At 39.9% G+C, this 13,559-nt stretch overlaps 1 protein-coding gene across 2 annotated transcripts in view; it reads left to right on the top strand.

The window, feature by feature from the left end:
• Positions 1-13,272, top strand: part of HHAT (hedgehog acyltransferase) — a 385,158-nt gene extending 371,886 nt beyond the window's left edge. For both annotated transcript variants that reach the window (XM_089677807.1, XM_089677808.1), the window contains one exon: positions 12,970-13,272. In XM_089677807.1, coding sequence (XP_089533933.1) covers positions 12,970-13,106 — 137 coding nt within the window. In that variant the 3' untranslated portion in view covers positions 13,107-13,272. The remainder of the gene's footprint in view (positions 1-12,969) is intronic.
• Positions 13,273-13,559: the final 287 nt, after the last annotated feature.

Raw genomic sequence — 13,559 nt, 5'->3', positions numbered from 1 at the left:
AACTTATATGCCTCCAAAAGGGCATATTATGATGGACATAAAGGTAGTTAATTAGCATAGATAACATTACCAGTTCTGGGGGTGCGAAATATCAACCACAGATTCTCCTTTTTACCTTGGAACAGCTGGAAAGAATCTTTGCTACGCTTCCTAATAATAAGGCCCTGGGGAGATGGTCTTTGGGTTGAGGTATATAAGATTTAAAAAGAATACTCTATTGTCATCACTATTAGATACTATTAACACATCTTTTGAGTTCAATTCATTACCTGCCTATGTGTATGAGGCAACACTTGTGACTTTATTAGAAATCGGGTAAGGATGTGATGCATCCAGATTCATAACACGTGATGTCCTTGCTTATAGTACATTTTAAATGAATAGCTAAAATGTTAGCAAGTTGCTTGGTTGTAGCATTACATAAAATTATAAATCCCAACCAAATAGGCTTTATACCTAATAAATCTATGGCTCTTAATATTCAGCACACTTTTGTAACTATCCAAAACTCCTTGGAAACACAGGAGCTAGAATAATATAACCTTTTAGATGTAACTAAAGCTTTTGATAGTATCAAATGTTCTTATTTGTGGTCAGTGATGAAAAAATTTAGTTTTGACCACAAATTCTTTAAATGTGTTTAAATAAAATTGTGGTCACTGCAAGACAGACAGGACATTTCACCTCCAGGGGCCACATACATAAAAGGAAAAAAAAAGAAGCCACACTTCACACCTGTGTGAAATCCAATGTTGTATGTGTTTCGTCAGATATGATGTCATTAGGGGCATGAAGGGCGCACATCTTATATTGGATATCTATAGGGCAAGGAGGAACCCTGGACCTGGCAATAAAGGAACAGACCAATATAAACATTAGCCGTAGAAATAAACACCATCCTGTAGAAAAAATAAAAATATACATAAAACACCCCAAATGAGAAATTAGATGCCTCCTAGAGGCAGCAATTACGTAAAATCTGCAAATCTCCAGTATTCCTGGGTGTTTCTCCTTTTAAAAGTTTCAGAATTGCACAATGAATATCTCAATAAATGTTCTCAAAAATTACTGCAAAGAAGTTTTAAACAAACCAAGTAATTAGCATTCACCTAAAAGAAACATAGACTGGATGGGATTAAACGCCCTTAAGGTATATTCACAAACTGAAAAAAATATGATATTTGCAAATGTATCTCAAACCATTTTTATCAGAGCTCCCAACTCAAATATTTTTTTAAAGGATAAATATATCTAAAAAAGGCTAAATAGACTGGTATTTGTTTAAAAAGAACCCGAACGAGGAAAATGGGATTAACTATTATTGATAAAAGTCCTAACATCCCATTTCATGTTAAATCCATATGGGGAGAAAACCTGTAGATTGTAAATGCATCTAGTTTCCATTTGAAATATTTCTTTCTTAACAGAATCTCCTCACAAGTGTGGGATTTATTTGTCAACCACCAAATATAAGCTCCCAGTTGGGTCTTTATTGTGGGACAATGCGTAATTCTTGGACACGCTGCGTCCTTTGAAACCCTGTCTAATATTCCCCACATGCTCGTTCAAATCAACATGTAAAGCCTAAGTAGTCCTGCCTACATATTGCAGTCCTCAAGTGCACTGCAATAAGTCTACTATGTTGTGGGTAGCACAAGCGATGAATGATTCAATGGTATATGATCTAGAAGAGTCTTAATGAGACTCAATGTGTTTGTTTGAGGACATCCCCCTGTTTAAAAACTGTGGATAAAAGGCTAGAAAACTTTTTTAAGGCCTTATTATCCGCTGAACATCTTCTCCTGCAGCCTACCATTGTGACCTACCATAGCTTTTTGATCCAAGTTTAAGTCCCAGAATCCTGGATCTCAGTGACACCTTCTGTCCTCCAGGAACTGGAGATCATACTTGCCCTAATTTATTGTGTTGACAGGCTAGTGGATATTATACTCTAAATATCCAGAATGCGCCTCCTTTCAGTACATCAAAAAAGCAAAATATACATACTACTAGCTAAGTATGACTGTACAGAAATAGAAAATGTAGAAAAATTGGAAACATTTTGATTTGTTCCTTTTGTGTTCTTTCTTTGACCTTTACCCTAAATGTGTTTTTTTTTCTTTATGCTGTGTGATGTCATCATGAGGGGATGTTGGTGGTGGTTGGGACTTTGGGTTTATCAGTCTCTTCACTTCCATATTTTAGTGTCTTGAGAAAGATGGACTGAGCTCCATCAAAACATTGACAATAAAACGTTGTTGCTTAAATTTATCTACATTGCAAGACCCTTGAGTGCCTCTATGATTGTTTTGGATATATTCATGGCTTTGCTGTTCCTACACTCCCATGCAGATTGAGCCTGTTGTGGAAGCATTGTGATTACATACTTTTCTACAGCATGCTCCTGTGAAGCAATCTGTATACAGCAATCGTCTCTTATTGCTATACTTACTGCTGGAGTCCAGCAGTCATTGACAGAAGTTTTAATGCTAGAACCCGCCAGTACCTACAGAAGCTGCTGAGTCCAGGTGCCTTTTTAAAATGCCTCATAGGACTCAAGTGGTTACTAAAGCATTTTTACAACAGCACGCTCTGGGAGTTTGTGTTTTTATGAAGGAATATGAGAGGTCCATGTCATTTTGTGCCTGCCAATTGAGGAATCTGGAATTTTGTTTGAGTAAAGAAGAGGAGCAATATTAGAGATTTTACTTTCTGAAGTGCTACTGACCTTCTGTTGATTTAGGGATCAGTTCAATGTGGGGAATTGCTCTGATCATATGGGTGCAGTTGTTGATTTCGTGCAGACTCCACCTCCGCAACATCGCCAAAATACGCACATTTTTAACCCCAGAAACCACTAAACAGCTCATCCACTCCCCCATCATATCACGACTCGACTACTGCAACTCCCTCCTCACTGGCCTGCCTCGCCGCTGGTTATCCCCGCTTCAGTCGATCCTGAATACGGCTGCCAGACTCATTCACCTTTCCAACCGCTCCATCTCCGCCACCCCCCTCTGCCAATCCCTCCACTGGCTTCTGATTGCGCAACGGATCAAATTCAAAATCCTAACACTGACTTACTAAGCTGTCCACCATACTGCCCCGAACTACATCACTGACCTAATATCCAAGTACCGCCCAGCACGCACACTCTGCTCCACAAGACCTCCTTCTCTCTAGTTCCCTGGTCTCCTCCTCCCATGCCCGCCTCCAGGACTTCTCCAGGGTGTCACCCATCCTCTGGAACTCCCTGCCCCATCCTATCAGATTATCACCTACTCTCCTCTCCTTTAGGTGCACCCTGAAAACCCATCTCTTCAGGGAAGCCTACCCCACCCCCTGCTAACCTGCCGACCTCTTCCACTCTTCCTACCACTCCATCCCCCACAGCTATCTCCTCCTGTGCCACCATCCCCTCCCTCCTAGATTGTAAGCTCGAAAGAGCAGGGCCCTCGATCCCCTCATGTTTTGCATTGTATTGGTATTGTTCTGTCACATGTTCTGTCCCCCTTTGTAATGTACAGCGCTAAGCAAACCATTGGCGCTTTATAAATACTGTATAATAATAATAATTTGCAGAACATCATTATATGATGCTGCTAAGGGAGATAATAAATCATTTGAAGATGTTTATTTGGACGTGGTTGAACTAGATGGACTTGTGTCTTTTTAAACCAGACTAACTATGTAACTATGCTTAGTAGATTTACACCAATATTGACCATTATTGTTTGTAATTTTGTTTGCATATGAAATTTTCATTAGAATCACATTGAAATAGTACGAAGATTTATAGGTTGTGGGTAGAGCGTTGTGCATGTTCACTTAATTGGTATCAGTGACAACTATAGCTTTGCTGTATATCCAAGCTTGACTTGTCACAGCTATGCTGGGGTAGGGGCGATTTTATTTCCAGAGCCCCAGACAGTATTAAATACCATCATCAAGAAAAAAAACTTTAACAGGTATTTAGGTGGTGCATGAATCAATCTTATGTGCAAAAGAACTATAAAAATATATAAAAGTGAATAAAAATATTCAACAAAAAGAAAATAATTAATATATTAAAATAATTGTTTATATTTGTATATAATCCAAAAAAAGTCCAAATAAATCAGTCCACAAAATGATCACCACATGAGAAAAAACTTGTGCAAAATGAGTGAATACATATATATGTGTGACGTGTCCCCCTCTCAGGTGTGTACTCACCAACAAGTGTTGCCTCCCACTCTCATGGTTGTCACACTAGGCTTTATCTGACGATTTTCAAGAGGTGGATCAGACCACTAGTATTTAAAGCTCATATCTTGAAAAACAAGAATCCCAGGACAGGCACTCTTGAACACCAGTATTCAAATTCCTCCTCCTAATACTCCATAATCAAATGACCATGTAAGAGAAAAAATGAGAGAGCCCCAAATGGTGAAGTACCAGCTAAATGATTCTTTATTGCACAATACACTTACAAGATGTAAATGAATAAAAAGCCCAAAGATGTTAGCTTAAATAAGCTTTAGTGTGAAGAAAGTCGAGTCAGTGCTCTCACGACCACCGTCCTGCGATCTCTGATGCTCCCGTGTCACTTCCAGGTTCCTGTCAGCGTCACTTCCGGTCACCACACAGCCACGCCCTGACACGTTTCGTCACTTCTGACTTAATCATAGGGGATGCGCCGCCTAAATGCTTGTTAAAGTTTTTTACTTGATGATTTGTTTACTTTTAAAGTGGCATCGTAGTTTATGTGGGTACACACAGTCATTATTTAATAGTGATAGTTATCACATGTTTATATATTCAGGGCAGTTGTCGGTCATACGCCTTCATCACTCTTATATTTTGCAGTATTAAACACCAGGTTGAATCTATCAGTCGGGAATGCCAGCTGAAACTTTGGCTTTATATTGTAAGTGGCTCTTATAGTGTTTTGTCAGATTGTCTGACCCATTGCTACAGAGATTCTCTATCACTTTAATCTGTGCTTCAGAGCAACGTGTCATGTTCCTGCTGTCCTTTCTCATTCAACTCTCATTAAACTAAATCAAGTGAAATTCTCTTTGACACAATGTATCTCATTTATCGGCGTTGTAATTTCCTGGTACTTGAAGTGTCTCTTTCCCCAGGATTGCTCCTCTGCAGTCAATGAAAGGATCTTGTCATAGATGCAAGATCTTCCAACATAACTCCATCAAGTCACAAGCTGGCAGTTATGTAATATCAATGCGTAAATATTCTGTAGTGCATTTCAGGTGTACTGCACGGATCTGGGGAATTAATCTTGTCTCAAAAGTAGATTTATCCCTGTGTAAAAGTAATTCTCATCACACAAAGGCAGTGCAGAGTGACTCACGGTTTTCACTCAATGATTGACAATGTAGTCTTCTGCTCTTTCAGACTGAGATATGGGGAGAATTTGACTTTGACAACAGTAAGGATTTGTGTTGACTGAAGTTTAAGAGGCTTTGAAAACACTACCTATAGCAGGGTATGCTCTGCGCTGCTGGATCAATTTCTCTACCTGCTATTGGGTTCATTATATCATATAAACAGTGGTCCTGCAGAATCCACAAACGCTTGGATGCAAAAGCACCTGTGAAGGAACATCTCCTGTTCGGATGCTTTGCACTGTGCTGGACTTAACAGACAATTGCTAAGCACTTTGCAGGACTACTGCTTGAAGCGGCACTGATCTCCTGCAATGAATGCAGTTATTTGGAGACATGGCTCAGGCAGCCTCTTGAACATGAATCTTAAGCTTGCTTAGAATGCTCTTATTTGCAAACATTGTGGCCACTAATGCAATTTGATTGCATACAACCCAAGCCACGGCCATGCACCTACCACTCCTATTTCAGTAACAGACAGAAGCTCATAGGTTGTCTAAATTTTTCCCTCTTAATTGAATTAAAGCGTCATTAAACCTTTTTTTTTCTACTAAATTAACAAATATGCTATACTTACCTGCTCTGTGCAATGGTATTGCACAGAGCAACCTGGATCATCCTTTTCTGGGGTCCCCCGCTTGTACTCCAGGCTCCTCCTCATAAGCGGGTGCCCCCATGGAAAGCTGCTTTCCATGGGGGCACCTGTGCGTTCTCGCTCCTGAGCCACCCTGTCTGTGTCCATTGACACAGAGCAGGCAGGTCGCAAACACCCCCCCCCCCCCCAGCTGGCTCGGCACAACATTTGATTGACAGTGGCCCCCTGCTTATATCAATCTGCCAAGGTAGGAGGGAGACAGCAGCGAGAACCGCTGCTCACGTGCACATCGCTGGATCGGATTGGGCTCAGGTAAGTAAAAGTAAAAGGCAGGGCTGGGGGTGGGAGGGTATCCTGCGGCACAAAAGGTTCTTCACCTTAATGCATGCATAGAATGCATTAAGGTGAAAAACCTTAAGACTTTAGAACCACTTAAGCATTGTTGTCACAAGTTTCCCACAACAACCAATGAAATGCATTAATTACTGTCTCACCTCTTAAATCTAAATATAAAGTTAAGCTAAAGATTCTTTAATGTATCCGTGGAGCCTTGAATCCTAGACCCAGGCTGTACATGGAGCCATAACATTATGATCACTGACCATAACATTATAACCACCATCGGGTAATGGTCATAATTTCATGGCTGATTGGTGTATACCTAAATTTAAAGTTAAGCCAAAAAATCTTCAGTCTCTCTGTGGATCCTAAGCTCAAGCTGTAAATGGAGCCTTAAAGAGTCCACCAAACGGATATTACGGTTTTTGGTTGATGCTGGAGAGCAAGGGCGGACTGACAACTCATTGGGCCCCTGGGTAATAGGGGATCATGGGGCCCCTGTGTCCTTGCCCAAACTCAAAAAAGCCTATGAAAAAGGTATCAGGGGCATCTCATGGGGCCCCCTATTGACCCTGGGCCCTTGGGCAGTGCCCGAGTTTCCAAATGGTCAGTCCACCCCTGCTGGAGAGTCAAAATACCTGTCAGTTTCTTATATCTCAACTTAGGGACTCTGTTGGTGACAAGTGAGTGAGAGTCTGTTCTTGAGCTCCTGGATCTGCACACAAGCTGTAAACAATATATATAGCATATATAATGAATATTTATGAACATATATGATGGAGAATGCTACAGTGGGCACAAGGACACACAAAGTGTTCATCACCTTCCTAATCCAGCAGTTCATCTTGCTGGTTCAAGTTTGTTGCTTCCTATGTCTTCGTCTTCCTTGAACCTGATCACTGGACAGTGAATAAACATAATCACCTTTCCTATCTTTTGAGTACTGGAAAAGTAAACATATATATAGTTCAACTGCGTATTGAGCAATTATCCTGTAGTTTCCACTTCCAAATCAGTCATAGAGGTTGGAGGAGTGAACCCTGTCTTTTAGGGTTTAACCTCCCTAGCGGTCTGATTATTTCAGATTTTTGGTGCTGAAAGCGGTACCATTATTCTGCATGGCAATATGTAGTTTTTTTATTGTAGGCTGTAATATTTAGGAATAGCTCACTGAAATCTGTCCGAACAAGAGTCTATTAAACATCCCGGGTATGATAAAATTTGAAACACAAAATCATAAATTATAATTTAATAAATAATCATAAAAAATAATAATATAATATTACATTTAATTCAATAATATAATCAAACCAAAAACACTGAAATTTGAAATATAGCGCCAAGTTCGCACATCACTGAGCAAAGTCGCAAAATTGTTTTCAGTGTCTGATGACGACTTTCCCCCACGAATCATTATCACTCAATTCTGCAAGTGGTTCTGATTTACTATCGCTGTTCTCTAGCTGATCTAAACCCGCTTTTGACCTAAAGGGACACTTTTTGGACGCCGTGGACTTTTCTAAGTTTACAGGCAGAAAGAACATTCAAAATGCAGACGGGACAGGACAGAGCACTCGGGACAAAATGTATGTGAAATGGGTTGAAACAGCAATGTTTTACTATGTAAAATCGTTTTGAAAAAAATTTCTTTTTTAAATTTTCAAATTTCCCGCCGCCGACGCCCGTACGTCCCGACATCACAGGAGCCGGATGCCGGCATTAGCCGGAGGAGATGGCCGGGGACGCTGCAGGGGACACATCGCGGGAGCGAAGGACAAGGTAAGTGCTTCAGGGACTCCCTATGCAGCGCCGCATGGTAAGCCCGAGTGTAACTCGGGGTTACCACTTTTGGTACCGACATTTTACCCCGAGCTACACTCGGGAATACCGTTAGGGAGGTTAAACCCTGAGACTATGACGTTTAGCTCATGGTCGGACTCAGTTCCCAGATTATCACAGCAATCTGTACATACAAAAGTAATGGAAAGTATATTCTATCTATCAAATTGCTTGAAATTTAAAATTTCATTGTTGCTTCACAGCAATTGGCTAGATCCTACAACTAATTTTTCATATGTTGTCTTTCATTGAAGGGTGGAATTGGATTGGTTGCTATAGAGCAGTGTTTCCCAACCTTTTTTCAGTCAAGGCACCCTTTTAAATGATGCACATGCTCGAGGCACCCCATTCTAAAATGTAAAAACAAAACTAATAGTTTAATATAACGCAGCACCATCCACACACATGGGACACGTAACGTTCAAGGTGATTTATTCTTCCAAAGCAAACACCTTTTCACACTGGTACTGACTAGTATTCCGATGTTTCTCTTCTCCCTCACTTTCTCTTCCTCACTCAGCTAATGTGATCCCAGTGCTGACAGAGAGGGGCAAACAAGGATAATGTTCAGGTGCTCAACATCTTCCTTATCAGCCGATTACATCATTGGTTGTCAGGACGCTGGTGGCTGGAATGTTGTAATGGTGCACAGTGAAAGCTTGTGATTTGTGTAAATAAAAGGCAGGCTTCATCCACTTGCTGACTTGTCTAAAGTTTTTGGGCAATTTTTAGGCATTTTGGCAAGGCACCCCTGAAGTAACCTGAAGGTACCCATTCAGTTATTATGCAAGATCCCTGTGTTTTTTTGCTCATGGCAAATAGTCAGAAGCCAGTTGAGTATTGGCATCTACATAGAAAGGAATAAATAGAACAAAACATTTCCAGAGCATGGGTTCTTACCTGAGAGTATTCATACCCAATAGGGGTATGGGAACCGTATGATAGTAGCTGGGGGACTGGATCTCAGAACAATAAACAAAGGTATGTGTCAGATGATATGCAGGTAACATTGTCAGTAACAGGACTGACCATGTTTTAATTGCCCAAAAACAACATCAAGTGCCTTTAACTGTAGCTAGTTTGTGTATTACTAATCTGATTTTTCATATAACGAAACAAGATGAACCAGACTATTGACATCATTTGAAGTCACACTGATAGCTAATGGGACTGGCGATGATGATTTCTTCAGTCTGGTGAGTATGGGGACATTAAAGGCAATCCACTGGGGGTCTGTAATTGTAAAACCCAACATTAGAGTCACTATTGTACATTGAGGGCTGATGTCTGACTGCTGCTTGTAGCAGAATACGAATATTACAAGTGACATTGGTAAAATGATCTATACAGGAGCTGAGACTCTCATAATTATATATTACGGCATCAATTCTAATCTTGTAGAAGAAAGTCATTTATATTGAGTGTTACACCACTCAGAAACTGTCGTCATGAAAGTCACCTTGGGATGCTGGAATATCTTTTTACTTTCATATGCTCAGAGATGACTAAGTAATGAGCTTAACCAGCTTTTTAAATAATTTAATTTGTGCCAAGCCGACGTTTGAGAACAGTCATTAACCTCCACCTGTAAAGAAAATTTGTAAAATTCAATTTCAACAGCAGGCCCATCTAAAGCATTTTTCTGCATTGGTTATAGTTGGGCAGGGGGTAATCATAGTTGGGGTTCCCTCAATGTCTGCATCATTTCTTGCCTCTCTCTTCCTGACCATAACAAACTGACAGTTTGGTTTTTGAGCTGTGCTACATTTTGTACAACCGGGTCTCCTCTACCTCTTTGAGAAAAGAAAATCAGCGCCTCTGAGTGTAGACTGTAAAAAGTAGTTAATTGTGAACATAATTAAAGCCACTCACATGTAGATGATAAAAAGTAGGCTCATAAGGGGTTAACAATGCACAACGCCTCGTAGTAATCTGGACCAGAGAACAGGAATTCTCTTCTTGTTCACTCCAGAGTCATTGGTTCACTCTACCACAGCTCACAGGGTGTTTCCAGACCATTTGTTCCCCCGCCAGCTCCTGACCCCATGCTCTGACTATGCGGACTGCGTATTCCATCGACCTGTCATCCCCTTTCTCCTCCATCTCTATGCCCTAAGTCTGGATGTGTGAAATACGTTGGAGTGGTCTAATGCTCAGCTTTTCATATTAATATCACACTAGGCTGCCAAATAGCAGAGAAGCCCTCATTGGTTATGAACTGATCCCCACACTCCCAAAAACAGAATCGGCTTTTGGTGTAGTTCCTGTTTGAAGTGAATCTGTATTCTACGCTAAATGTTAACTTCCGGCAGAATATTAACATAAACTACTCAGTATGGTAATCATAAAAGTACAGCGTGCATTTATTCCTGGGTTCACACTAATGTGGTACGGGAAATCAAGAGATCCCCGAACTTTCCACTTCTTAATAGGTGATTTAACAGTACTGATTGGCATATTCAAGGCTTTGGACATCTTTTTATGTCCTTTTCCATCTTAACTATAATGGAACTATAAAGTTCCATTACCTTGTTACTCAGGACTTTTGACAGTTCTTTTCTGATCCCCATGGCTCATTATCTAGCCTAGTTAGTGCTTCCACGTAAGAAGAGCTAACAAACTCATTGACTATTCATACACTGACACCAATTGCAATTTAAAAAGCCACAGATGTGGGACATTAACCTCTAATTGGCATTTTAACCCGTGTCTGTCACCTTGTGTGTCTGTACCAAGGCCAAACATTCCAGGGGATGAAAACTTTTGATCATGGCCATTTGAGTGATTTCTGTTATCACTGTGATTTCAAAAGGAGCCAAACAACTATATTGTGATAATAAATGGCTTCATATGATCATCATCCTTCAATAAAAGAGCATTTTTTTTGGCATGATCAGTCATATTTTCAATATCAATGCCAAAATTTCACCATTTCTGCCAGGGTATGCAAACTTTTGAGCACAACTGTATACTTCTACTCCTATATATTTACCAATGGTAGCAGCATTAGGATTTAAATAGTCAGTGTTGCCCGAGAGGGTGAAATTCCACAGACTGCTTTTTGTCTGCACCGGATCACAGCAGATCACATAGTACAAAACAACCATGCAGTTCCATTGCAGTGTGGCTCCAAAATTAGTACATGCACATCTTTGGTGCAATGCGGTGCAATTCGAGCCCTTTCAAAATGAAAGGGCTCAAATCGTACCGCACTGAATTGCACAGGAATGTGGTGCAGTTCCTCTGTGATTCAAATGCGGTGTATAGTGTGACAGACAAGCTTCCCATTGACGTTATTGCATCTCTGGAAGCTTTTGGGGAGAAGATAGGGAGAGGGTCTAGAGAAGCAGAAGTGCACTAATTATTTATTCTTAGAAGAAGATCATTAGATCTTAAAAGAAATTTCAAAACTATTCAGGAAAGGAAAACTTTTGAACTAAGAATGATATTTCTATTTGATACCAGAGATAACGGCCTTAATTTGGCCATGGGATTCCTCACTCATTATCCAACAGTTTTACGACCCCCTCTGTGAGTGTTGTCCCCCCCAGTCTGCCTTTGCTCTGTCTTATCTCTAGTCTAATCCTAGTTTTATAACCAATGCTGTGTACATTTGTTTGTGTGTGGTTTTTTTTTTCAGTTTTTTTTTTCTCCCCCTTTTAACATTTATTTTAACATTCTGCTAAAACTTTATGAAGTAGTACTGCCTGGACCATGAAGAAGATGACATACCCCAAACGCTTGTCCTCAAAATTGCATGTTGGTGCAAATTATAAAAATATCACAGACAGTAATCAATTGTTTCTGTCTAGAAGATCATCAGAAATTATTCAACAAATTGAAAACCAATTGATTGTAATGAATTACAGAACTTTTCACATCCTGGGGAATGTTCCAAACACTTATTTCAACTGAGACTGCCACTTAGATGAGTGTGAAGTGACTTCGACATTATAAACAACTCCATCTGACGGTGGCTAACTTCTACTAGCTCACGGGTGTCAAACTGGCGACCCACCAGCTGGTGCCAAACTACAAGTCCCATGAGGCATTGCAAAATTGACAGTTACAACCATGACTCCCAAAGGCAGAGGCATAAGTTTGACACCTTAGCTGTACCATGATCTGGGTTAGCAAAAACCGTCATACATACTTGATCCTAGTCATTGGTCCTTGCATTGCAAACATGGCGGATGCCGAGATCCATATACAACTAGCAAACGGAAAGGTGCACATGGGCAGGGGAATACACAGAGCAGACAACAATTCCCCAGTGCTGAATAGCTGGACGCTGTGTTGGTGAATTGTTGTATTGTTTATTGATCCTTGCATTGCCTACGAAATAGGCCTGTGTGCACAGGTATTTAAACACAGCAATGTTTATATGAAGTAAATTTGTAAATCATGTATAAAATTGTATTCTATTTTGTATGCTTTGTCTATGTATTGTACACTGCTCTCCTTGTGCACATGGCACTATTAATGTTTTGATTCTGTTTGCATTCCTTCAGGTCCTAATTAGAAGTTAGTCTGCCTATGTAACACCCCCTTGTTATCATAAAAGTACAATTGTAATATTAATGTCATACCTACGTAATCATGGATATAAAAACCTTCAAATGAGCCAATAAACAGAACAGTTATTTGGAAAGATGCTGAGTGTATCTTTTTGTGTCTGTTTCCTACTGCAGTAGTTATTAATAATTTGGAACCAGTAATCAATATGAGGGTAGGGGTTGCCTATCAATAAAATTTCCAGAACAGTTTAACATCAGTATTACTGTAGTTTATTCTCTCTTTTGTCTTCAGGTTGGCCATGGGTCCCTCTCGTAGTTCTTAGCTGCCTCTACTGCTTTGCCCAAATTGGAATTGAATGGAGCCTGTTCATATTCCCTGAATACAAGTACAAATTTCCACTTTGTGCAAGGAGGAAGTCAGAAAGATGAAGAGAATCGAACAAATTTAGAAGAAACAGAACAAAAAAAAAACAAAGACTTTGGATATTGAGGAAGTTCTCAGATGAACATCACAAGAATGTGTATCAGTATTCTATTTCTAGTTTTTATACTTCTACAGATTTTTTCATAATTAAACTATCACCTTTTTTATTGATCAGTGTTTCCTGCTTTTCTGCTTCCAGTTATAATGAATGTTACCGAACAACTGTGGCTTTGTTTTGTGCCAGTTATGTTACATTTGCTGGCAGTCCATAACGAAACCTGAATGCTGGATAATGGTGAGGGGCCACAACTTTCATAATTCTGATGTAAGAATTGGTTTAAGATGCACATAAGTAAAAAGCTAAATTACACAGTTGAAATACACATACTGTATATGAACGCTCTGCTGAAGTATTTTTTAAGTTTAAATTTATTCAGTCTTGTTACCTTAATGCTCCT

This window comes from Staurois parvus, unplaced genomic scaffold, assembly GCF_062004578.1.
Source record: "Staurois parvus isolate SC_StPar_1 unplaced genomic scaffold, SC_StPar_1.0 ptg000192l, whole genome shotgun sequence".
In the NCBI taxonomy this organism is placed as follows: Eukaryota; Metazoa; Chordata; class Amphibia; order Anura; family Ranidae; genus Staurois; species Staurois parvus.
Note: the sequence above shows the minus strand (reverse complement) of the source record. Positions and strands in the feature narration are given on the sequence as shown.